General features: G+C 37.1%; 2 protein-coding genes across 2 annotated transcripts in view; one reads left to right on the top strand and one right to left on the bottom strand.

Annotated features, from left to right (window-relative positions):
- LOC140188457 (uncharacterized) overlaps positions 1-3,247 on the top strand; it is a 127,170-nt gene extending 123,923 nt beyond the window's left edge. The window contains exon 7 of the mRNA XM_072244744.1: positions 2,701-3,247. The gene's annotated coding sequence lies outside the window, so the exon portion shown is untranslated. The remainder of the gene's footprint in view (positions 1-2,700) is intronic.
- Positions 1-26,958, bottom strand: part of LOC140188456 (protein kinase C zeta type-like) — a 394,997-nt gene that overhangs the window by 92,234 nt on the left and 275,805 nt on the right. Inside the window, exons 10-16 of the mRNA XM_072244743.1 lie at positions 25,216-25,313; positions 21,670-21,756; positions 18,837-18,972; positions 17,926-18,013; positions 16,541-16,660; positions 13,256-13,335; positions 5,365-5,454 (exon numbers count right to left, since the gene is read on the bottom strand). Of these exons, the coding sequence (XP_072100844.1) occupies positions 5,365-5,454; positions 13,256-13,335; positions 16,541-16,660; positions 17,926-18,013; positions 18,837-18,972; positions 21,670-21,756; positions 25,216-25,313 (699 nt within the window). The remainder of the gene's footprint in view (positions 1-5,364; positions 5,455-13,255; positions 13,336-16,540; positions 16,661-17,925; positions 18,014-18,836; positions 18,973-21,669; positions 21,757-25,215; positions 25,314-26,958) is intronic.

Here is a 26,958-nt window from a genome sequence, read left to right as displayed (position 1 = left end):
CCAATAACTGAAAGCAGCCAAAAAGATGATTAATGTGAAATTAACTCCATAGGACCTTTATTAATATTCATAGGATTAACCTTACTGCTAGTGAACATTCATCAAGTATGACATCAAGCGTAATAGTGTGAAAATTACTTGAAAAGGAAGCTACATAATAAATGATTTTATTAATATTTTAATTAGTGCTTACATATAGTATTGTAACAGAAACAATTCTATCAACTTAAAAGTAGAACAAGAAAAATGGTGCTGATTTGTCACATTGATTAAATTAGTATAAAGATCAATTAAGTGTTTTTCAATATTATGAATAAAATACATTCTTTGTTGTTCTTGCAACAGAAAATAAATGGCTATCGTGCCAAATTAATTCATGGATCAAACCACTCTGACAATATTCTTGTTTAATTTTTCTCATCTAATAGAAGGCACCTCAGAAAAAAATATATAATATATAATGGCCTGGATCTTTCAATTAAAAGCTGACATCTTTGCTCAGAAAGTTCAGAATAATCTTTTCTTAAAAACAGATGAATAGGATGATGCAAGCATTAATGCCTTCCACTAGAAGCCCATCTCCAGCAATATCAGAGATTAAGAAGCCTATTAATTTGCTGCACGAGTCTGAGATAGGAAGATACTGGAATTTAAGAGGGGCATTGGGCACACTATGTTGCAATAGATACATCAAGACAGAAGAATACTGCACAGATGGTGGGCTACAAAAATCAGAATATCAGTGTGAATATTGAAATCCTGCAGTGTGAAAGATTGATAAACTGGAGGTGGTTTAAGACAAATTGAAATATTTCAGTGGCATTTTAAACATCTGCTGAGTAGCATTTGTGTGAACACATTTGCAATTCCACAGAGGTGGAAGATAGTGTAAACAGTATTAATGAACATTATGGCCTAATTTTTGCCTGCCTCGCACAAATGTTATTCTTCCAAAGTTCCAGATATAGAGGTCTTACTTTACTGGAGTGAAGCATCCCAGAGGTGAACAACACAGACATAGAGTCCAAGTGACAGCAAAAATTCAGACAATATAATGGATTGATATAAAAATCTTGGCTAGGTTGTTAAGATTTTAAATGTTTCTGACTGCCTCTGACAATCAAAAACTTGTAAGGGGTATTAAAAGGAGAATAAAGAATTAGAGAAACTGAAGAAAAACTAAAACAATTAAATCATTGAATATATTAAACAAACTACCATTGATTTAAGCAAACCTTAATGTACTTTATCTTACTTTCCCACAGCCTCACTATCTCCTTTGAAACCAATGGCCGAATAAATTTGTCCCAGGTCTAACCTGGGAGCTGGATCTGAAAAAAAAATCCAACTATAAATGCTTGTCAGCTTAGCAAGATCCATCTCTTCTGCGTCAGCAGCAGAGTGTATTGAAAGTTTAAGCCTTCACTGTTGAGTTTAGGATGTTCATGTTTGATGACACTGTGTGGAATTACTTGACTTGTTGATATTTACCAGTAAAATGTGGATATGGCTGAAATGACAATTGATTAAAATGCATTGGGCAATTTGATGGAGATGAACTGTCTTTCCCCATCACAGAGCATACTTGTACAAGATTTCCCACAGCTCCACCTGACTCATGGCTACACATCACTAAAATCAGATCATTGGTCTACTCATGAAGAAGAACAATTGCTCCTTTAATGACAATTTTGCACCAAATCTTTGATTTTTTAAAAAAAACTTGGATGGAAGGTACAGATTACTGTCAACAGTCAATGGCTACTAAACTGACATTATTCTTATAATATGCTATTATCAGCGGTGACTTGGAGTAACAATTTTGTCTTTTGTCCAATCTATATTTAAAATAAGAGTGAAATTTTACAAGTCTCTATATTAGTTTTGTGAGATAGCCATAAGTATTTTCAGTCACATAGTTAGCTTGGTTCTGGATTAATACTTAATTTAAGTTTCCTTATTCTTAGGCAATTCTAGATCTAGCTTCCCTACTCCAAGTAGTATATTATGATCTCCTCACTTTTTGTACAAAATCATGCCTTTCCATACTTGTTGCATGTTTCTTTCATCCAAAGCTTTCGCATTATGTCTTGTTCATAACATTAGTCCAAACATTACTCTAACCTCTGTGAGTGACACAGTGCTCTCCAGGTCAAGTGCTCAAGTGCCACTTAGTCAACTATAATAATATTACGTTTGTAGATATTTAGATCTACACCAATCATTCCTCTTGAACCATTCCTCATAATGTAGGATCAACATTTTTTCACCTTAGTTAACATCAAAATGGGTATAAAGAAATAAAGAAGCAGAGCTAAGCAGACTAACAACATAGAATTCTGAAAGCTTATATGGCCAGAATTCAATACAGGTTATATTAATTGTGTTAATAACATGCTTTTTCAGATGTTGCAAATTTGTTTATAAGAAACACCATTGAACATCAACTTGCCTTGAAATAAAGAGAGATTTTGACACATTGTTAACTTCACTTTCAATAGAAAGCTATATTACAATGTAATTACATCCTTTGTAAATGATTTTTTTCTATATTTTTTATATATAGTAAATAACAAAGGGAGTGTTTTTCTGCAGATTAGCTTTGGGCAAAGTGTTTCATTTTAGTACCTATAAAGTTCTTTATCAGTTTCTATAAAGTGCTTTCAGGAGGCTGATTTGCAAATCTCTTGTCATTTACAGTGTCAGTCCAAAAGATAATCCAAACCTCAGAGTTTATGAGCAGCTCAAAGAAACGCAATCCATGCAGACGTTAACAAGATACAACCAGGCCAGGCACAAAGATTCCTCAAGTGACACTGTGACAGATTGGGACATTCAGTACCTCATTTACACAACCAGTTGGACTCCAAAATGAACTCAGCATCCACTCGAACTTTCCTTCCAATCACAGTATGACCAGACTGAATTCTACCTTCCAAAAGTACCCCACACTCTGGAAGGGTAGGTTCCACATTAAGTTGAAGTGAGAGATGCTGCAGCGTAAAGCAGGCATGGATTCTACTCAGATGGCTTACACCCTGACAATCTATTTGTTGCTATGGCAGTTAGCATTCACAAATCACCACCCGCTGATACCCGATGCAGGGAATAGCAGAGTGTGCATACATGGATTGATATTTGCGTCCTTCAGAAGGAAATATGTGAACCAGGAATGAAGGTATCCTACTGAGAAATAGTAATGTAAACCAAGTCATTCATGCATTAAAAATCAAGGTGAAAATATTCTTGCAGGAATAAATTAAAATTAAATGTATGCCAAAAAAGTCTGCTTTTTATTTAAAGTAATATTCTGGCAGTATGGCACTGAAAACTACCCTTATTCATAGCTAATTTTGAGATATTTACCAAGAGTAGGAAGGTTCTTTATGAAAATGTTCTGACCCATTACTATTCTGGAAGTTTTGTTATTGGGTCCAGATGAATCATTTGTGTCTCCTGCATCCTCTTTTATTCCCATTCTCTTCCAGGACATCAAAACTGTTCAGCATTTTACTTCCCTCAATCTAAAAATCTTAAAATTCCAGGTATGACAGTATTTATGTTTATTCTGTTTTTTCTCCCCCTCTTTTGTAGCTGAAGGAATAGCTTTTCTTCTTGGTTATCTATTTTTTATTTTTAAAACTATCTCATTAGTCCTACTACTCATAATGGAAGTAGAAAAGATAGAGAAGTCACATTAACTTATTGAGGCTACATGATTACTAAATCATTATCTGTGTTCCTTCACAATGGTAACCAAACTGTTGCCACTGCCATTGTGGTCCCTTTAAGCTCTTGACAACTAAATTATTATCCAAAGGTGACAATGTTCTGCCTTACCTAATGTAGCTGAAGTAGGAAGAGAAATCTACAACAGTAATCCCTTCTCGGTACACTAATCTCTAAGCAGGTCATTCTCCTCTCAATAAGTACTAGCTCCAACTGTTATATTCATTAGAACAGCAGCAGTATTCTAATTCCTGTGGCTTTCAGATTAGTAACACTGGTTAAAAATAATTCACAAATAGAAATGTCTTCTCTTTAACAGCAACATGGACATCTTAAAATGATTTGCATGAAAGGTGTAAGTATACTTTCCACTAAACAGACCTGGAGTGAAGCACTTATTTCAGCTGATAAATTACTCTTGATTTTAGGCTGCAGGTAAGTTTAGTATAGAAGCAGGGTCAGGGTATTAAGGTTGGAATTACAGCAAGTTAAGGATTGTGGGGTAAATAGTGGGAAGTGGTTTGTTTATTTTGGTGTTCCTACCTACAAGCAACCTGCAACACCATAGATACCTTTCAGCCAGAAGTCAATTCAAAAGACTGACACCTACAATGCCAGGAAGGTGCAGTGGGGTAGTGTGATAGAGAATGTGGCAGGGGAATCTGGATCACAAGGACAGGATCCAGAATGTGGAAGATGGGTTGGGATGGAGTGAAAGGCAGGAGAAAGAACAGATGGTGGGGTTGTGGAAAACAGATGGAAGGTTGGTGGGGAGCAGATAGCAATTGTTTGAGGGAGCCAATGGTGTTCATGGCGGGGGGAAGCAGATGGTAGTGGTGGGGGATGAGGAGAAGGCAGTTCACACAGATGTTATGTTGGAAAAGTCAAGTTTATTGGTGATTATAGGACCTAGAAGATATATTCTTGTTCCTCTGGTCTACAAGCACTGATATAAAGGCAACTCCTTCTTGCTTTCAAGCATTCTTGATTGGCTGCAGTTGCTTTATTTCTCAAAGTCTGTTAAAAAGTTAGATTACTGAGAGGACATTATAACTATATTAAATTATAACATTTAACTAACTAATCCAGTTTTATTTCCTGCTTTTACTGATACGGAGTGCTCTGAGATCATCATCATGTCAAGGGTCAATGACACAGAACTACAATGTGTGAATTCCACTGCTGTGTCTGTTCATTTTTCTTTCCTTAGTTAAAAAAAGTCTTCCATTCAAATGAACAGTTTTCTGGATAAACAAGTGATTTTGCAGGGAAATATCTGAGTGTATTATTCAGCCATAAGTACATATTCCGAAGTAAAACTTACCTGTCTAATCCTTAGCCCAGTTTTATTGGATAAGATGCAGTAATTCATTCTTTGGTCACAATTATTTAAGTTCATGGATATATTACCATTAATAGTCCACAAAATAAGAATGATATGATTCAGGTTATTATCAGATTATTATTATTCCCTCATAAATCAATTATGCCAGAGCAACGTGCCTTTTCTATAAGAATAACGATATATCAAGAGGTCATTTGATTATCTCCATGAGGCAAGGCATGGAATCTGGAAGGCTATCTGTCCATCAAGATCAACAAATGATTGACAGCCTGCCAAGATTTATTACTCACCAGATCCCAGTCTATGCTGCGGAAAAAGGTATGAGTCTGGATGTCAGCAAACCCTGTCTGTGATTGACACCCAAGTCGCTCTTTAGGGTCCTGTGAACAATTAATATGAAATCTATTGCACTGTCTGGTCAAAGATAATTAGAAAAATATATTGCAAATCTATTCCAAAGATATAAATGCTCTAACACTTAAACAGTTAAAATACTTGGATTTAAAAATGCAAATACTTGGATACAAGGTTTAACTTTATCCTGTACGAAAGATACTGCACTCAATACAATTTGTGGAGCTTCATTTTGACATTTGAAATTGTCACCTCTGTGGATATAAGAGTTCACTTAAAGCCAATGTTGCTTAAAAACATGATTTCAGAGTTTTATCAAAATAACTAACCCATCATTTCTTTGTATATTTTTATTCAAAAATCTTAATTTGCAATGCCTGTTTGTCAGTGTTAAGATCTAGATTTTTATAGTTCAAGTTCTTGAAGTTCAGTGCAAATCCACTGAAAATTCCAGCTGCTTTAAAAAAACCCAAGAAATAGGAGGCATTAGAGTTCTCTGTGCAAGAGAACACTTTCATTCAAGAGTGACCTTGGATGCTGTCTGTGGAATTTGCATTTTCTTGCTGTGAGCGTGTGGATCTTGTCTGGAAACAGATTTTGACCCACATTTCTAAGACATGCTGCTAAATTAATTGGTTATTTTTAGTTATGTTTTAATGCATGTTTAATAGCAAAACAAATCGAAGGGGAATCAATGGGCATGTGTTAGAAAACTGTTGCAATGATACAGGGGAATAAAGAGGGGGAATGAATCTAATGGGATTGACGCCTTGGGAATTGAATGAACCTGAAGAGTTGAATGGCTTTATAAGAAAATCATCCATTTACCCCCACTCACTTCTTCCTGTCAGTGAACAATCCTCCAACCCTTTGAATCATACTTTATTCAAATGCCTTTTGGAAACCCTGGTACTTCTGAAGCAATTTTTCTTTTCATGAGATCCCACAAGTGAAAGCCCATGGGATGCAAAGCAGGGTGGGAAATTAGATCCAAAAATGACTTAGGAGCAGGAACCAAAGAGGAATAGTTGATGAGCATTTTCAGGAGGGCTATTGCCTGCTGTGCTCCATAAGATTTCGTAGAAACAACATCAGATACAAAACATTTGTTCAGTGTAACTGTCATTTTATTATTTCCATTAACTCCACTGGCTTAGCTACCAGCAGGCTAAAGTTTACTTTTGCTGCACTCTTCCTTTTTATACACTTGGAGATAATAACAAATTATTATATTCCTTGCATACTGACACACATAAGCTCCCCAGTGATCAAAAAGATAGCAAAATAGTGCAGGAAAATAAAGCACATGGTAGATGACATGTCATCCTAATGCAAGAAAGAACCAGGCTGATTACAAATAGTTCAGAGGGCTAGTAAAATAGAAATTCCAGAAAGAACATGATAAACAACTGGTAGCAAATATAAGTGAAAAAATAAATATTCTACAGACATGTGAACATACTGAAAAGAATAGCCAAACTTAAAGTGGATAAATCATCTAGTCTGGGTGGAATGCATTTCAGGTGGCTGAGAGAAGGCAGGAAGTGCAGAGCCCTAGACACAATCTTCTTAATACATATTGGTTTAGAGAAATGGAAAACTGCACTTATTACACACTTATTCAAAAAAAGGTGTGGGAATAAACTCAGTAATTACAACCCAGTTAGCTCCTCTGATGAGGAAATACAGAAAATATCAATTAGGGGCAGAATTAGTCATTCTTTTGGACAAGTGTGGACAGATTAGAGAAAACCAGCATGGAATTGTTAAAGGCAAGTGGTGTCCAACTAACTCGATGTAATTTTTAATGAAATAACCAATACAGGTTCCCCGAGCTTATGACCATTCAAGTTATGTACAGCTGTGCATGTGAACGATCATTTGGGAGATTGGTGGGATAGATTTGTTGGCTGTTGTGGGACTGCAGGCATTTTCTGCCATGTGGGAACTTGATTTATGTCTGCACTTCTGACTTGTGAACTGTTCGGGTTACAAAGAGTTCACAGGAATGGAACCCTGCTGTAACCTAAGGAGGCCCAGTAAGGCTGAAAAAGGAAATGTGCTAAATTTAGACTTCCAAAAGGGATTTTGATAGACATCAATAAGATTAAAAGATGAGGAATGAAAGAGGCAAGAGCAGCACAGAGACAATTAGCTAAGCAACTATAAGGAGAGAATTATAGCAAAGGGATATTTTTCAGATTGGAAGGAAGTATGCAGTGGAGTTCCCAGGCCACAGGACAAGAACCATTGCCTTTATTAATATACACTTAATAATTTGGATTGGACTGATTTCTCCTCTATTTGTATAATTGATCTCCTCACATCCTCCTCTGTTCCAAGCAGAACAACCCCAACTTCTCCGGGCTAAAGACCCTCATCCCTCAAATAACTTAAATAAGTCCTTTCTGCAGCCTCACCAAAGCCTTCATGTTTTTTTCTCGAGTATATTGTCTAGAACCTGACACAATATTGCAATCACAGCCAAACCAATAAGGGTTTGCCATAATTTGTAAAGTCCAAGATCTTGTTTCAGGGTACAACTTTTATATTTGTAGACATCTCAGAACTTGGAGGTTTAGTGAACAGTGAAGAGATACTAATTTACAAAGGAGATTTAAATAGGCTAGTGGCTATGGCATAGATAGTAATGAAACAATGCTGAGTAATATGAGATTTTACTTTTTGGTGAGATTAATTACAAGAATATAGGCGTATGACTATAAGGAGATACAAGAACAGAAATCTAGAGGAATATGTACATAATGGCAGGGCAGATCCAGAAAGTAGCTTAAAAGGTAAACAAGATCCTGGACTTTATAAATAGCCATAAAATAGAAGAGCAGGGAAATTATGGCAAACCTTTATAATATATTGGCTTGGCTGTGATTTTAATATTGTGTCCAGTTCAGGACTTAATTAAATTATTTGAGGGTTGGGGGTCTTTAGACTGGAGAAGCTGAGGCTGTTCTTCTTGGAACACAGGAGGATGTAGGGATAGCAGTTACACAAATAGTGCAGAAATTGTTCCTACTCATTGGGGCGGGGGGGGGGGAGGTCCAAAAACTGAGGACATAAAACAAAATAAATGGCAAAAGAACCAGAAGTGACAGGAGGAACAATGTTTTTCTATGATGAATGGTTAGGGTCTGGAATGCCTGCCAATAATAGTAGTGTAAAGGAGAAGTGTTTAAGTATGTGTGTAAGAATTTGAAAAGCTTTGGAGAGAGGGCAGGGTAGTGGGGCTTTGTGGACCACGCTTGCATAAGGCTGGTACAGACTTGACAGGTTGAATGTTTCTATGATATTCTGTTTTCTCCCATGCTATTAAACTTTTAGTATTTTTTTTGCTGGCTTTTAAAACGCTCTATTTCTCAGGCCTATCACTATTCTTCACAATATTGTCAGCTTTTTTTTTTCCAACAAAGAACCATGTTTAATCTTATTAGTTAGTCATAGATACATCTCTTTTCTTGTAATTGTTATTTTTCAGTTCATACATCTTGAGTTCTATTTATATTACTTTCTTGTCTACAATCATAACATTTAAAATAATTTCTGACTCTATGTTCGTAAATTCTCCCTTTACAACTATGTAACTGCCTTTAAGACTAAACCCTTGATTCATCTGTTTCACTACTGATGACCACAATGTATATTTCTATGGCGCGTAGTCAAGTGGTTAAGGCATCGGTCTAGTGATCTGAAGGTTGCTAGTTCAAGCCTCAGCTGAGGCAGTGTGTTGTGTCCTTGAGCAAGGCACTTAACCACACATTGCTCTGCAACAACACCGGTGCCAAGCTGTATGGGTCCTAGTGCCGTTCCCTTGGACAACATCGGTGGCGTGAAGAGGGGAGACTTGCAGCATGGGCAACTGCCGGTCTTCCGTACAACCTTACCCAGGCCTCAGTCAACATCGAAAATCGATGGACAGCCAAAGAAGAAGTTACCTCTATGAAGCTGATCAAATGCATGATCTTAAGACTGCCTTTGCCAATTTATTTATATATTCTATTAGTTTACTTCTCCATTTACTTGATATCTAGTTTAGATTAATGAATGTTATTTAATACTTGCAGTATTATTCGTACTATTTTTTTCTATCATCCAGTCATTTTTTAAGCTTTAAATAAAATATCCCAATTTTACAATAGCTATAAGACAAAGTCTACACCTACCTTCTGGTAATAAGAACCACCACTTCTGGAGCACATCTTCTAGCTACCGCACTTAATTCCCCACACTCAACAATTTCCTGACTGTTGGTCTGCTTTGGTTATTGCACAATCTATTGACAATATCACAAACCAGCAATACCTGAGTATCATTACATAGTGAATACACTAGAGGAACTGAACTCACTGCAGCTTTTTCAGTTCACTTGTTGAATTGCTACTTATTGATAAGCTAAGCATGGAGCTCCCTGTCAGATAGAACTGTCTCAGTACAATAGGGAAATTAATGAGGGTAAATTGAGACACATTGATTCATTTCGATTGGCAATAATCAGGGAAGGAAATATAAATGCTACATTTTAATTATAATCTTCTATCTGGGTACTAAGCAACAAAATCCACTATTTATGCACTAAGCAATAGACAAGGGGAAAGTGCAGATGCAATTGCAATAATAATACAACTGTGACATTTACAATTTTATGAGTTGGAAATATAACCTGAATTTGACAAATTCTTCCACTGAATTGCCCCTTAACTAGTCATGCCATATAAAGCACTCCGGAGGAGGTTTTGCCAGAAGTTGCAGTGTATTAGTAAGCACGGTATGTAAGATTTACAGTGTCTATTGGCTTTAAGCAAAATACAGATCAAATCCAGCATCTAATTAAGAGTATGCATTAATGAGTGGGAATATATGGTCCCATGGGGTGAAAGCAGCTCTGAACCTCCAGATGTGGCTCTATATCTCACTTTAAAAGCTTCATTTTCAGCATGGGATTGTAGCCAATTCTTGAACACTACGGTAGGCTGGCAACCTTGTAATTTTTCCAGTTATTATGGACGTAACACACATTTTTGACAGGGTTAACAAAGAATTAACAGGTATCCCAAGAGGAAGGGTTGCCAGTTGGTCCAAGTGGAGAGGACTTTGGAACACTACAGACAAGCTAGTACCTACCCTTTGCCTCTCATACATATTTCCAGCATATGTTAAGAGTCCAAAATTCCCATTCAGTACAGTTTGTTCAGGATACATTACACTCTGAAATTTATTTCCAATCTTATCAATTTAGGCTGAAAATTATAAAAGCAAATGGTTCTTATGCAAATAACCTTCCATAATTTCTGCAAAGTTTTCAGCTAAATGCTTTGAAGTGAAGAAAAATTGAACAACTGTTAAATTTTAAAACCTGGATCTCAAGAGTCTAAAATTACTCAATTTATGATTACTTATGATGATACCTTTATAGTTACTTAAATTATAAATTTATTTTTTGTTGGTTGTGAGCTATTCTGTAGTATAATTGATTGGTGAAAAAAGGTTTCAAGAAATAACAAGAAATTGTGGAACAGTATGGAAACATTCTTGAATTATGAAGGGAAGATATCACTTCTAAAAAGTTGCAAATATAGCTTTGCAGTTTGAATTATAAAAACAATAATCTGATGTTGAAAAAGAATATTCATTTCAAAAGTAGAGCTATCTTGTCATAGTTCTCCTAGCTAATTTATGGACAACCCTTTCCAACTTTTTTTGAGTTAGTCAATACTATGCTTTTTCAAAGATGTCCTCATAAAGTATACCATCAATTTGGATTTAATTTATAATTTAATTCTGGACCATAAAGACAAGAAGAAATATGTACTGTAAATAAGATTGAAAAAGTGCAGAGAATATTTACAAGGATGTTGCCAGGACTTGTGTACCTGAGTTATTGGGAAAGGTTGAATAGGTTCAGACTTTATTCACCAGAATGTAGAAGACTGAGGGGAGATTTGATACAGGAGTACAAAATTATGAGAGGTATAGATAGGGCAAATGCAAACAGGCTTTTTCCATTGAGGTTGGGTGAGACTACAACTGGAAGATAAGGGTTAAGTGTGAAAGGTGAAATGTTTAAGGGGAACATGAGGGGAAACTTCTTTATTCAGAGAATGGTGAGAGTGTGGTATGAGCTGCCAGCACAAGCGGTGGATGCGCCATTGATTTCAATATTTAAGAGAAATTTGGTAAGGTATTTGGATAGGTACATAGAGAGAAGGGGGCTGGAGGGCTATGGTCCTGGGGGAGATCAATAGAACTAGGCAAATTAATGGTTTGGCATGGACTAGACAGACCAAGTGGCCTGTTTCTGTGCCGTAGTGTTTTATGACTCCATAACATCACTGTTTACCAGGCCTTGCTAATTACCAGCTGGAGAAAATAATTGCACAGAATTTAGATTATATTAGGCTGTACTAAGGCTTTTAGGAAAAATTAAAAATGAATCAAAGACTTAGAGGAAAATTCATAGATTCTGCAACTTTTTTTCTGCAGGATGGTTGTAATGGCTCCTAACATCTAGATGTCACTTCTGGATTTCCATCAGAAAAACAAAATACAGTCCGGATGCCATTAGAGTAGTAAAAGACTTTAGTTGTGCCTGTGAAGCTTAATTTTTAAAACCTTTTAAAGGGTTTTCCTGAATTTGTCCCAGCCCAGTACTGGAAATTTAACTCAGATAATTCCTAAGTTATTTTCTTCCAGATTATCTTCAAGCTGCCCAACCTATGTCCTCCCAGTAATTCCATACATCTACCCAGGCTTGCAATCCTCAAGTAACCTGATTCACCAACCGTCAATCACCCACTCACACACAAATTCACTAGTCACTTCATTTCCCCCCTTGTCAACCTACCATTCACGGATTATGAAATTACTCCAATCTACCGATCCCCTATCTCTATCCACATTTTCACACAGATGCTCTTGCACCCACTGAAGATCTAACCTCTCCTTCAATGAACCACAGACCACCATGACCAGAACCTCATACCAAACCCTCATTTCACTGTTTGCCTCTTCCCTCTATTCTTGCACTTTCCTTTTTATGGGCGAACAATAGACTCATCAAACAGATAAAGGTAAAGGAGCTCTGAACTTCAATGACTGGGGATACTGCTTCATCAAAAGGTATTTATAACACATAAATACAAATTCAAGGACTTTGAGGTTTCAGGGCAAGTCAACTTACGAAGGCAAGCATACTCATTCTCTTTCAACTTGTGAATTCGCGATTAAATTCATGGCTATTTCTTGTTGACGTATTATCTCAGTTCAACACGGCTCACCTCATAACATTTGTACTTCAGGCTCACTCCATTCCCAGTGTCAACATAAACGATTGATCTATTACACTGCCAGACACGTTGTCCTTCCTTGGAAATACCAATGCTGCAATGCAGTTGGGATCCTTTCAATTCATTACGTATCCGCCCAACTCTTTGAAAGATCCACACTTCTGATCTTTTTTCAACTAACCTTGTTCTTGCTATAAGCATTTTTCCAGTTGCTTTGGAAAATTACTCTGAACCTGTCTTTATCACTTTCTGGAAGGACTTGCTTCTTAAAGGGTGTTTTTTCATGTTACATCTTGCTAGTTTGCCCACCATCTGAAATCCACACCCTCTAGTCACAAACCTTTCTGCCACTGAAATTAGTTTCTCTTTATTAATTTTAACAAAATCCATCATGATTTTGATTGTTGCCATTGAATGCAATAAAACAATCAGGTGAACAGCTCATTTTCTCCTCTTTGTTCAAAGCTCATTATTGTCTTTGGATGGACATTTTGTCTTAAAATCATGGTTTCAAAGACTAGTCTCTTACCTTATTTAGAAATCCCTTCAGGACACTGGCAGCTTTTACAGAAAGTGATCTAGGAATTCGAATGGGCTTCTCCAGAATGACTACAAGGATCAAAAAAAAGTTGCATTTATGATGGATGATAATTTTCCTTCAGTCCTCAATCATTTCTTCCATCAAGTTTTCAATATTTTAATGTTTATTTTACTTCATTAGACCAACTATAGCTGAAGGACAGAGGTGGGTTAATGAGAGATCCTATTCTTCAGTTCAGAATTTAACCTTCAACTGCTGGGATCAAATTTTCTCCTTTTGCATCCTTGGTTCCAAACAAACTTCTTGGTTATCTAATCAGTTCCCAGCAAGAATCTCACTGCATAAAACTATTTCCCAAGCTGGTATGAGATATTTAGTATTTCAAGAATGGACAGCAGGCACATTATCACTTTGCTACTAACGGAAGTGCTACAGGTTATTTTTCAAGACTGATATTCTACATTATTTTTAATTGAAATATTTACCACTGAAGTAAAAATATAGTCTGAAACATTTTAGGTGGCATGATAGAGACCTCTGAACTCTCCACTGCAAAACCAACATCAGAGATGAGCTGAAAGACAAATGTAACGTATCTGACCTCCCACCACTGCTGGACTCAGCACCAAGTCCAAGGACAAAGAAATAAAGTACCAAACCATGGAGCCAGATGCACCTCCATTCTTTATAGCAATTATACATGAGATATGTAGCAAGGCCCCATTTGTTCTGGTTAGGTTGCTAAACCTTAATTGAAAAGACAAGTGTTTTTATTCTCCTTACATTATTTAATGCTTTTAATTTATCATTTAAATATGCTTTAAATATATCATTAATATACTGTTTTCATTTATTTATGTCCATTTGAACTGTTTTTAAATTTCTCCAGTCATGGGGCAGCATGGTAGCATAGTGGTTAGTGTAATGCTATTACAGCACTAGTGAAGTGGGTTCAATTTTGCCACTATCTGTAAAGAGTTGTATGTTCTCCCCGTGACTATGTGGGTTTCCTCCATGTGCTCTGGCTTACTGCCACATTCCAAAATGTTGGGGTTAATAGGTTAATTGGTCACATGGGCGTAATTGGGAGATATGGGCTCATTGAGCTAGAGGGGCCTGTTACTGTATTGCATTTCTAAATTTAAAAAATCACAGCGACCAAAGGCACGTGCCATAGCATGTGCTACCTGAGAGCTAGTCACTGCTCATGCACTATTTGGTTTTCAGTTTGAATGCAGTAGCAAAGACTGGAGGACACTTTCATCCAAAGTATAGTAAAATTCAGTGAGTAAGGAAAGGGTCTCATCCAGCACATTTTACATTATTAATCTTTCGGAAATGGGCCCTGGCAAGGCCCATTACCCAGTCCTAATTGCTCCTGGGAAAATAGTGGTGAGTTACCTTCTTGAATAGCTGCTGGATTTCTGGTCCCAAGTGTTGTTGGCAGAGAGTTGCAAGATTCAGATTATAATAACGATTCACAATATATTTACACATCAGTAAGCTGCATGATTTGATTTGTCCTGGCCAAGTATTCATATTGTTAGGTAGATGCCAGTGTTACTGAAGGTTACTCATGCCGAAGGTAGAGAGTATTCTAACAAAATACTGACTTCTGCCTTGTAGATGTTGCAAAGGTTTGGCATGTCAGAAGACCAAGTCACTCCCTTAAGATACCTAACTTTTGATGTGGTTTTGAGCCAAGGTGTGTATATAGCCATTTGAGTTGGTCAGTGGTAACCACTGGATATTGTTGGAGATGACCAAATGATCATCTTGCCATTGAATATTTGAAAAAGCATGGTCCTGGCGCATGGTATTCATAACTAAAGTGGAAAGTTGTCTGATCCCATAGCCTCTGCTGAACTGAATACACTCAGCAATTTCTTGATGTCAAATGAAGTGAACTGAATTGACTGTAGTCAGGCTTATAGGATGGTGCAGATCTCAGGAGGAAGCTGAGACCGATCAACTACTTAGCACTTCTGGCTGAATGTAACTGTGAATGCTTCAGTCTTGTCTGCTGATAATGGGGATAATCATGAGTTTCCTCCTCCGACTGGCTTTTTAATTGTCCATTGCCATTCACAGCTAGGTCTGAGGAGCTTTGATTATTGTGAGATCCCTTAATCCGACCTATTGCACGTTGTTTTTGTTGTCTAGCATGCATGTAGTGCTATGTTGGGAACTGATCACTTTCTCCACTCCTCAAAGAGTTGATACCCTGGCTGAAGAATATGTTAGGTTGTGTGGTATATTGTATATTGCTGCTACAAAGACAGTCCATAGTGCCTAATGGATGCCTAGATTTGAACTGCCATAGCTGTTCTGAGTTAATCCTGTTTACACAACTGTAGTGCCACACAATGCAATGGAGCATTTCCTCTGAGTGAAATGGGATTTCGTCTACGCATGGACAGTGCAGTATAATGCACTTCTAATACTATCATGGGCAGATACATCTGCCACAGATGATTTATAGCTTCATTATTCATTTTTAATAGTAAGGAGTAAAATAAAGGAGGAGAATAAGCTGGTTTGGTTGTTTGGGTGTCGAACTGGAGAATGAAATTTCTAACATATCATGTCAAGTATGCTGAAGGCATGGCCACCAATGGTGAGATAATGGGATGAACAAGAGGTTTGATATGGAAGAAGTGTATTTTGTAAGGTGGAGGTTGGCAGTGGTGAAAGGAGAAGGAAAGGGCAAAGCTTTGAAGCTATTGAAACAAGGATGTGAGATGTAAATTAGAAGACATTAGAAGATGTCACCACATGCCAGCAAAGACAGGGAAGGTGAGCAAAGGGATGGGAGGTGAACATTAGGATTTTATATGTATTAGGTGAAGAAGTGTGCAGAAAATTGAAGACAGGAGTTTAGCTGGAAATGAAAATGGGTGAATATTTCAATAGAAGGAATGAGATAAGGGAAGTGGTAAACAATGTTACACAGATACAGGTAGATAATTGCAAGAACATCATGTTGGAAGATAAATAGACTGCCAAGGTTATAATAATCTGTTGTTTCAAAATAGACTGTGACATGCAAAATAATAGAATAAGTGCCAAGAGTTCAGTAGATAGAAAATTTGAAGATATAGACTTCAAATACTTAACCAGAAAAAACACTATTGTCCAGAAATGGATGTCGGACAAACAGATAGAAGAGGTAAGTTGTCACATGTATGTTCAGATGATGTTGCCAAAAAAGCACCAAACAGATAAGGATGGAACATAGAATTATTCTTCCTGAGCCACTTATCCATAGCTAACCTTGAAACAGATAATCCTCGGTATTCATGTCTGGATTGTCAGTGATGATGTCAAACGGGGATCTTCCAGCCATCATTTCAAACATCAGTACACCAAGTGCCCACCAATCTACACTGAAACCTAGTGAACAATAAAAAACATTAGGCAGTGTTATTTTTTGTAGAAATTCCTTTCTCCATCATACATACCCTGGAACAGGGGTTCCCAACTTTTTTATGCCATGAACCCCTACCATTAATCAAGGAGTCTGTGGACCCTAGGTTGGGAACCCTTGCCCTAGAACCACCCATTTAACCAATAGTATGTCATCTCTTCCCTCATCCAAGAAAAGGAAAAAACAACAATCCATATTCACAAACTATTTTATTAATAAACTAACCTGACCAATTATTTAAAAACCCAGCTTTCTAAGCATAAATATTGTCAATGTCAATGGACAAAGAAGTGGCAGATGGGATATAGTGTAGGGAAGTGCACAGTCAAACACTTTTGGCAGAAGGAATGAAGGCATGGACTATTTTCTAAATGGGAAGAAAATTCAAAAATCAGAGGTACAAAGAGTCATACAGGATTCTTTAAGGGTTAACTTGCAGATTGAGTCAGTAGTAAGGAAGGCAAATGTAATATTAGCATTCATTTTGAGAGGACTAAAATACAAAAGCAAGAATGTAATGCTGGGGCTTTATGAGGCATTGGTCACATCACACTTGGAGTATTGTGAGCAGGTTTGGTCCACTTATCTAAGAGAAGATGTGCTAGCATTGGAGAGGGTCCAGAGGAGGTTCATGAGAATGATCCCAGAAATGAAAGGGTTAACATATGAGGAGTGTTTTATGCTTCTGGGCCTATATTTGCTGGAGTTTAAAAGAATGAGGGGAGACCTCACTGTCACCTGTTGAATACTAAAAATATAGTAGATGTTTCCTATAGTGGTGGAGTCTAGGACCAGAGGGCACAGCACCAGAGTTGAGGGACATCCATTTAGAACAAAGATGAGGAAAAATTTCTTTAACCAGAGGGTGGTGAATCTGTGGAATTCACTGGCACAGATAGCTGTGCAGGACATGTAACTGAGTATATTTAAGGTGGAGATTGTTAGGTTCTTGATTAATCAGGTTGTCAAAGGTTACAGGGAGAATACAGGAGAATGGGATTGAGAAGGATAATAATCAGCCATAATGGAATTGTGGAGCAGACTCAATGGGCCGCTTGGCCCAATTATGCTCTTATGTCTTATGGTGTTATGGTCTAACTTACAGATGATAAAATTTTAGAAAATCATTAGCTTGAAAAATAACTTAAAAACCCTAATTTAAGTACTTTTGATACGCTGTACAGTTAATGAAACCAAATAATGCTAGCTGTATCTTTGTTATGTTGCTCACCATACTCTTCTCCTCTCAATATCTCAGGTGCTATATAATTAGGTGTGCCACAGAAAGTACTGGTAGTGTCACCAGGTCCAAGTCCTTCCTATGGAGGAAATAGAAATTACATGACAGCAAAAGTAGTATTTGGCTCATTATAATACCTAATAACTGGATCTTCCAATTTTTTTTTTAATTTAGTGCCTTAAAACTAACTTGTTAAGTGTATTGATGTTAAGCTGCAGTACAAATTTGAATAATGACATAATTGACTATCAAGATAAAGAGTTCCAAATTAAGGAGAACTAGCATTGGTATGGTACATGGTACTTTTGTGAATATGGAACAAGCCAATGAAATAATGCATTTGATTCTGTGTCAATAATTCATACTTTTCCCTGTATATATCCAAAACTGTAAGATTTCTAATTTATAACATCTGCAAGTATGTCCTCAATTATAATTAAGCTCAGTCATGCTCAACATTGTAAGCAAGTGTTTTTAAAGTCCTAGTACAACCTGCTGCATTCACCAGCAACTTTGATGTGTGTTGTTTTTCTTTCTCTCCAGTCAGGGCAAAGAATGACATTGTCGTGAATAACAAATATATTAATATTATAGGATTGATCCCAAACTTGCCTGATAGCCGAGCTGCTTGTGCCAGAGAGCAATAAAAAGTCAAATATGCATATCACCTCCCATAAAGTGCTCGCCCGAGAAGAATAAGCTATCTGCAAATATTCATTTAAAATTGAGTTGGGTATAGCTATTTGATCAAATATGTACTGGCAATGCCCAGCTCACTGCCACATCAATGAGCTAATGAAGGTTTCAGAAGGAGAAAAATTATAAAGAAAATAGATTTTCCCTTTGTTAGGATCAATTCATCTGTCCGTCTTAACTATTGTGGCTATAGGCAAGCAACGTACCTTGCACATTCCATAATCTGTTAACTTGATGTGGCCATCAGAATCCAAGAGAACGTTGTCCAGTTTCAAGTCCCTGTATATGATTCCTTTGTCATGAAGAAAGTTGAGAGCAATACAAATTTCAGCAGCATAAAATCTACAAGAAAGTAAACAAACTGGTAATTGCATTAACCGCCATTACAGTACATCCCTGTCCTGCTAATTTATGCCATGCTTCCAGAATTATTATGTTACATTTATATTTCTCCTGAAATCATTTTCAGCATATAGCCAGCCATTTAAGGTTCTACACAGGGAATAAATTGCCCTAAATTAAAGCAACTGCTGAGTCCCAGCCACTCATCACATCTTTTACAATGGCCTGTTTTTCTGTCACAGATGATCCCTCACATGGAACATGAACTAATAAATGCCAGTACTTCATCAATATCTGAACTGAGAATAATGCCTTTTCTTGAGCTAATCATCAGCCAGACAGATTGAATGCAAGGAGCCTGTTTCCCTGGCTGTGGAATTTACTATGAGGAGTGACAGTCTTAGATTACAGGCCCAGATTGAGGACTGAGATGAGAAGAAATCCCTTCAAATTGTGTGGAACCTGTGGAATTTGCAACTGCACATGACACCAAATTATTGTACATACTTTTGCACCCTCTCCAAAATCCCCAGAAGACAATGCATTCTAATAGGAGAGGGGAAGGTACAGGAGGAGAATAGGGTCAAGGTACCAGTGGGAGGAGTGTTGGGATGATGGACAGATGGAAAGGAGAGGACAGGAGTCATGGAGATGAGACCAGATAGATCAGGAGGAGGAGGTGAGGAATTACATCATCTTCAGCTATTTGTCATCTCCATTTACATCCACTCCCAGCTTAATGTGCATATTCTCCCTGCCCCCATCTGCCTATCAACCTTCCCTCATTTGGATCCATCTATCACCTTCCCCTCTCCTGGATCCACTTATCACCTACCAAGTCCCTGCTCCACCCCTTTCCTCCATCTTTTATGCAGACCTTCTTTCTCCCTCCCATCCTTTAGACCAGATGAAGGGTCTGGACTCAGAACGAATGCTATCCATTTTTCTCCATAGATGCTGCTGAACTGCTGAGTTCCTCCAGCATCTCACATATTGTTCCAGATTCCAGCATCTGCAGTCTGTGTTGCCAACTATCCTAGCTGATCAGCTAGGTTCTGACTCTATGCCAACGCATTAAAATGTGTGTGTTGGAGGCAAATTGAGTTTACATGCCAAGAGTTTAGCACTAACACCAAACTAGGGTGTCTCATGGATTCTGCATTGAGCCCGTCAGTTATTTGCCAGTCACAGCTGACAGAAATAACACAACCATATTTATTTGAATGGGATCACATCCCTGAATACGGTTACATGATTTACTGATTTCCCTTTAGATTGCTTGAAGGATTTTAAGGTATCTTTAAAGATTTAAAATAATGATTGAAGCTTATTTTAACTGTTTCTAGATGTCTGATTACCACTTGCAACCTGCTCTGACATTTAGGATTAGAAGATCAGCTGGCTGGCTCTGCATAACAGAGTGTGAATGTGCTGGCACCATAGGCAGGCTGCTTAGTGGGCCACATTCATATTAATTCCATTGTTCAAAGCCCATGACATTTTTAAAAGTGACACCAATGTACCCAATGTGAAAGATAATTTTTTCATAGTTCAGGAAAACTTCAGTATTTTAAAAATTGATAAATTCACATTAAAGAGAAAAAACACAAATTAATCATGGATGCCTGTTCTTAAAATTTAGTCCTGACGAAGGGTCTCGGCCTGAAACGTCGACTGCACCTCTTCCTACAGATGCTGCTTAGCCTGCTGCGTTCACCAGCAACTTTGATGTGTGTTGCTTAAAATTTAGTGATGTTTTGAGACCAAACTACAAGATTATTAAGGATCACGTAATTCTAATGAATTTCCTGGCTTATATTATACATAGAAGTCCAGATGGTTATTAATGAACTAGAGTACAAATCAAAAGAAAAGACTCAAGCGTTATTATGAACCATTAGGTCAAAGTTAAAATGCTTATATGAGGCCTCAAATCATGGAGTAATTTCCTGCAGTAGATTCAGAGAGGTAAATCTGATATTTCAATAACATTTTCAATTTTGGTGGAGGCCTTAAACCATGAATTAGTGGCACTATTATTAAATATAATGATTCCATTGGCCATTCTACAAATTCCATAGATTTTGAATATAGGGCCATACTACCTGGTTATTTATTAAGGTATCAAAATTGTCTACATTACTAAGCAGCTTATTAAGTCCTAACCAATCAGATATGTTATATAAAATAAAACTATGTCTAATGATGGTAAATACACATTCTCAGTTAATCACTATTTCATCATTTGTGTCAGAACAAAAATGCATGGGCAGGAATGCAATGCAAAAGGAAACGAGAAAAAAAGAAGAGAATCAAAGAATTACAAAAGGAAAACAAGCTTATTTTTACATTAAATATTGCTTCTCTCTATCTGCTGAAATTGTTCTGCAACAAGACAAAAGCTATTCTACAGGTAATTTGATATAGAAGCATGATTTACTCCAAAGCCAAAAAGCAGGGGCACATACCATGTTAATTACAATAATCACTTGGATTCATAACTATCCTTGGCTAGGGTATAATAACTACTTTTTACCACAACGAAAAGCTACTCCATCTATCTCATTCCACCCACCAAAATATGTATTTCATATCACCATTATTTATCTTACAGTCATCAGTTTAGATTTACCAAGTGGTATTATCCACAATTGTTTTGTTCTTAGTTCACGACAGAAGATGTAAAACATCTTTTACCTGGCATGTTCTTCAGGAAGCTTTCTCTGCCTTTGCATATGAAACATGAGGTCACCACCATTGACGTATTCTATAACCAAAAACAACCTAAAAGATACATCACAAAATAATTTTCAATAATTACAATGCACAAATCATTGAAAACTGCAATACTGCAAATACAGTGACATCTGTTTATAAAATGCTAAATGTTCTGTGCATCTGAAGTTTCAGTGCCATGAACTTATACATTGTGCATTATTAAAAGCTTTTATTCAGCCTTTGCACATTTTATGAGATTGCGAATATATTTAAGGGTGAGATCCTGTTCATATGATTGTAACATACTGTAAGGTTTCACTGCTAATGTAATGGCCTCTCTGTAATGTTCCACTGCTAAGGTAATGGTTTCTCTGTAGCAGCAATGTTCGGGTTATGACTAGAGATAACGGGGCATGTTAGCCAATGAGCGGGATGTTGTTCTTTCTTGTGTGTCTGGGAACATCGATTTCGCGGTCTTTTGCCACGGAGAGATGAGGAGAGAAGAGGCGAATGAAGAGGGTTGGTAGACCGTTGGACGGAGTGGACTTGGAACAAGGGTCCGAAGGTCAGTGACGATCGTAGGAGGTCGATGGTGGACAATGGCCTTATCAGTGAGCTCCAACATTTGCACATAATACTGTTTCATGAGAATGGGCCCTTTTGTTTTGTTTCTTTACTAACCTTATAGTCAAATTAAGAATTATAAAGCTCAATTGTTGAATCGCATATTGTGTACTGTTTGTTATTTCATGGTACTGATTTGTAACAGTGGACACATCACGCAGCATCCACGCAAATGAGATTTTAAGTTTGGTCCGGCTGGGGGTTATCATCCCCTAGATTAAGCTGGTAGCCAAACTGAGAGTTACATGATAATGCACAAAGTCCAGGATTATCAACATGGAAAGACAGCTCCATTGTTCATCAAATCATGAAAATCTATGGCACAGAAAGAGTCCACACAAATTACTGTGTCTATAACAAATAAAAAGGTGCCATTGAAACGTATCACACCTTCTAGCTCTCTGTCTGGAAACCTATAGATTTTTAAAAATATGATGAGGACTTCTACCTCTAACACCTTTTTGGGCAGGGAATTTTCAGAATAATCTCCCTCCTCCCCCATTACATAACTATTTGAATGCTGATTATTTTTTCCTCTCAATTCACCTCTCATTCTCCTATTACTTTAAGAGTTTGCCCACTAGTTACTGACCTGCATGCTAAGTGAAAAAGATTTTTTACAATTTACCTATTCTGGGCCCTTCATAATTTCTACTTCTCTATTTAACCTCCCTTAGCCTCCTCTTTCTTAGGAAAACTACCCAATCTATCCACATAATATTTATTTAGCTCTAATACATTTTTGAAAAACTCGTCTGTAGAATTTCTGGTGCTGTCAAATACGGCAACATGAACTGTGGCCCGACAATAGCTATCTACGATTCAAGCATGATCTCCTTGCATTTGTATCCCACATCTTGGCTAATAAAGGAAAATATCCTGTGTGGCCTTATAAGCCAAACTCAGTTCTGAAAAAAATTGTTGACCTGAAATATTACTTTTGTTTTGCTCTTCACAAATACTATCTGCTGAGTACCTCTAGCATTTGTTTTTACATCAGATTTCCAGCACCTGCAGATTTTTTTTTTAACTTCTAGATTACCTATTTCTCCTTGTTAGGTCATATGAGTCATTCCTATGAGACTATTAACTATCGTTCACTGTCACTCACAATGACACCTCTCAAAACACAAGCATGTTAGAGTGTCTTGATTCTTTTATAAAATTATAAATAACACGCCCTGGTGCAGATTTCAAGCTGGAAACTTATGTTCATTTGATTGAATTGTAATATCATAGTGAACTGCTCCCTGTAATAGACCATGTATATTGCTCTATATATAGGATGACTGTTTTGTTTTCAATAAGCAGAAAGACTACATAATACCTGTCCAAAACATAGAAGAAGTCTTAAAATACAGCTTTAAATAACAAGACATGATAATATAGGCAAATAATATGTGTTACTTGTACTTCTGCTGCTTGGATGTATGTGTCATCAGGTCTCATTTTTGTCATTGTGATTTGAGCCAAAATATCTCAAGAAAGTAAGCTGCAGGAGCAGTGTGATTTAAAAAATCCCTTTTTTCTGCTTTGTTGAGAAAACAGAGCAATTTACATTGTTGAATGATCATCAGGAGAGCCAAGCTTGTTGATGTTTTAGTCTCCAGTTTGTAATCTGATAAAGCAGCTTTGTGGGGTGGGACATTTTAAGATTTGAGATCACAACCTCCTGTTGAACTCACAAAACCTTGATAAGAAATTATGCCAAAAATCAATTAAAATGCATATCACCAAGGATGCTTCCTTAAAATTTTGATCCAACCAACTTGTTAAAATTTGATCTATCAGAAGACCACAATCTGCGTGGATTGGAAATAATATATCTACTTTGTTAACAGGGCGTGTTAACTTAGTCCACTGATCTACTCTCTCTACACCTATGACAATGTGGCTAGGCATAGTTCAAATGCCGTCTATAAATCTGTTGATAATATAACCATTGTTGGCAGAATCTCAGATAGTGACGAGAAGGCATACAGGAGCAAGATATACCAGCTGGTTGAGTGATGTCATAGCAACAACATTGCACTCAACATTAGCAGGACCAAAGAGCTGACTGCGGTCTTCAGAAAGGGTAAAATGAGAAAACACAAACTAATTCTCATAGAGAAATCAGAAGTGGACAGGGTGAGCAATATCAGGTTCCTGGGTGTCAATATCTCTGAGGACCTAACCTGGTTGCAACATATTGACGCAGTTATAAAGAAAGCAAGACAACAGCAATATTTCATTAGGAGTTTGAAGAGATTTACATTTGTAGTTTGTCACCTAAAACACTCAAAAACTTCTACAGATGTACTGTGGAGACTATTCTAACTGGCTGCATCACCATCTGGTATGGGAGGAGTAGCTGCTACTGTACAGGATTGAAGTAAGCCAGAAGAAAGTTGCAAAATTAGTCAGCTCCATCTTGGGTATTAGCCTCCATAGTATCCAAGGCACCTTCAAGGAGTGATGCCTCAGGAAAGTGGCATTCATCATTAAGTAGCCCCCACCACCCAGATCATGCCTTCTTCTCATTGCTACCGTAAGGAGGGAGATACAGAAGCCTGAAGGCACACACTCACTGATTCAAGAACAACTTCTTCTCCTCTACCATCCGATTTCTAAATGGACATTGAACCCATGAACTCTACCTCACTACTTCTTTAAAATTTCTATTTTTGCACTACTTATTTGAACTTAACTATTTAATATATATGTTTATACTTACTGTAATTCAGTTTTTTCTCTATATTTATCATGAATTACATTGTACTGCTGCTGCAAAGTTAACAAATTTCACAACAAATGCCAGCGATATTAAACCTGATTCTGATTTCTAATTAATTGCAGAGGGGTCCAATGAAAAAACCAATAAGAAAGCAAAAAGCAATTTTAGTAAGGAACATTTCTTACCTGCTTTCTGTTTGGAAACAAGAGTGAAGACCAACAAGAAATGGGTTACTGGAGGCCTGTTCAAACACATGTTTTTCTGTCTGTACCCAATCAATATCCTGCAAAGAAAATATAATCATGTTGTGCATTGTCTAAGTAATCAGTTACACATCCCCCTTGCTCCAATCAATCAAATTTGGTGCCAGGGCATAGAAGACTTAACGAAAAACATAATACATCTCTACCCCATTAATCTTTTCAATTTTCAAACTGGCATAAGACAAAAGTAAAAGAACACCCAAATAGGTTTTATCTAACACAAATAGAAGCTTAGCAACACACACACAAAATGCTGCAGGAACTCATCAGGCCAGGCAGCATCTATGGAAAAAAGCTCAGAACACATTTTGGGCCGAAACCCTTCAGCTCAGTTTCCAGTATCTGCAGATTTTCTCTTATTTGTGATAAGTAGCGTTATCATTTATAGTAGTGTTTATAGGAAAATGTACAGGCTATACCGATCATAATCAGCCCATGATCCACAAAAGCCCATTCATCTTTCCTTATCAATCACATAATTATCTAGCACAAGTCCAGCATAATTCTTTCTATTCCTCTAGAAGCAAATACTGGTGTTCAATTTTTGGACCAATAAGAAATAGGAAAATGAGGAAACCATTCAGTCCTTCAAGTCTGTTCCACCATACAAAGGGACTTAACTCCTTTGTGTCATTTTCAACAAGCATCCTTACCCAAATTTGTGAATACAAACTTCTTGGCACAATGAGGGAGAAAGAAGGTTTTAGCACAAAGAGCTGGTAAACAAAAACACAATCAGAATTACCTTTCAAATATAAAGCTGTCTGCATTAAAATTCCAACCTATCAATCCAACCATGCGCCATACATTATGCAACATGGTCAGTTGCACTTATAGGCAGATGAGAACAGCACAGAATCAATTATATTATGTTAAGGATCTGCTCTTTTGGCTTTTCAGTAATATTTTCAATCCTATTTTACACAGCTGCTTGTCTACTATTTAAAAAAACAATACAATGTCTAAACAAATCTTGACACTAGTGGGTCAAATTTCTACTTGCATACATGAGTTATATCAATACAATTGAGCCAAATGGATGAAACCAATGTAATTGTTCAGGGAATTTTGAATACAATGGCGACCTGAAGTTTCTTTAATCTTTCACACTCAATTCAATGGAACCGGACCTTGTCACCAAAACAGATCATGCACTAATGCTGAAGTTGCAAGGTTCTGCTGATTGCATTAATTGACATTGGGAATATTTAATTTACTTGGAAATTTTAGTGTACAACAATGAAACTAATGAATGATTCAGCACACTTTTGGTTTCTGAAGCACAAGTAACTTTCAGAAGTAATTTTAACAACAGGAATTCTGCAGATGCTGGAACTTCAAGCCACACACATCAAAGTTGCTGGTGAATGCAGCAGGCCAGGTAGCATCTCTAGGAAGAGGTACAGTCGACGTTCAGGACTAAAATGATATCCTTTTTAAACATACTGCTTAGATGGAATAAATAGTAAGGACACTCAGCTTTGAGATGTGAAATTCAGCGCAAGAATTACAGTTGCTGGTCAATCCCCAGAAGTTAGGTTGCTGGTAGCTGCTGTTTTCCCTCATCTTTGTTTGAATGCATCAGAAAGTGTTTGCCATTAGAGGAACAATGTATCCCAGCACTAAGTGGGCACACTGTGAGCCCCTACCTGCCCAAAACCAGCC

The sequence above is a fragment of the Mobula birostris genome, chromosome 27 (assembly GCF_030028105.1).
Source record: "Mobula birostris isolate sMobBir1 chromosome 27, sMobBir1.hap1, whole genome shotgun sequence".
In the NCBI taxonomy this organism is placed as follows: Eukaryota; Metazoa; Chordata; class Chondrichthyes; order Myliobatiformes; family Myliobatidae; genus Mobula; species Mobula birostris.
The sequence above is the reverse complement of the archived record's forward strand: the minus strand, read 5'-3'. Positions and strand labels throughout refer to the sequence as shown.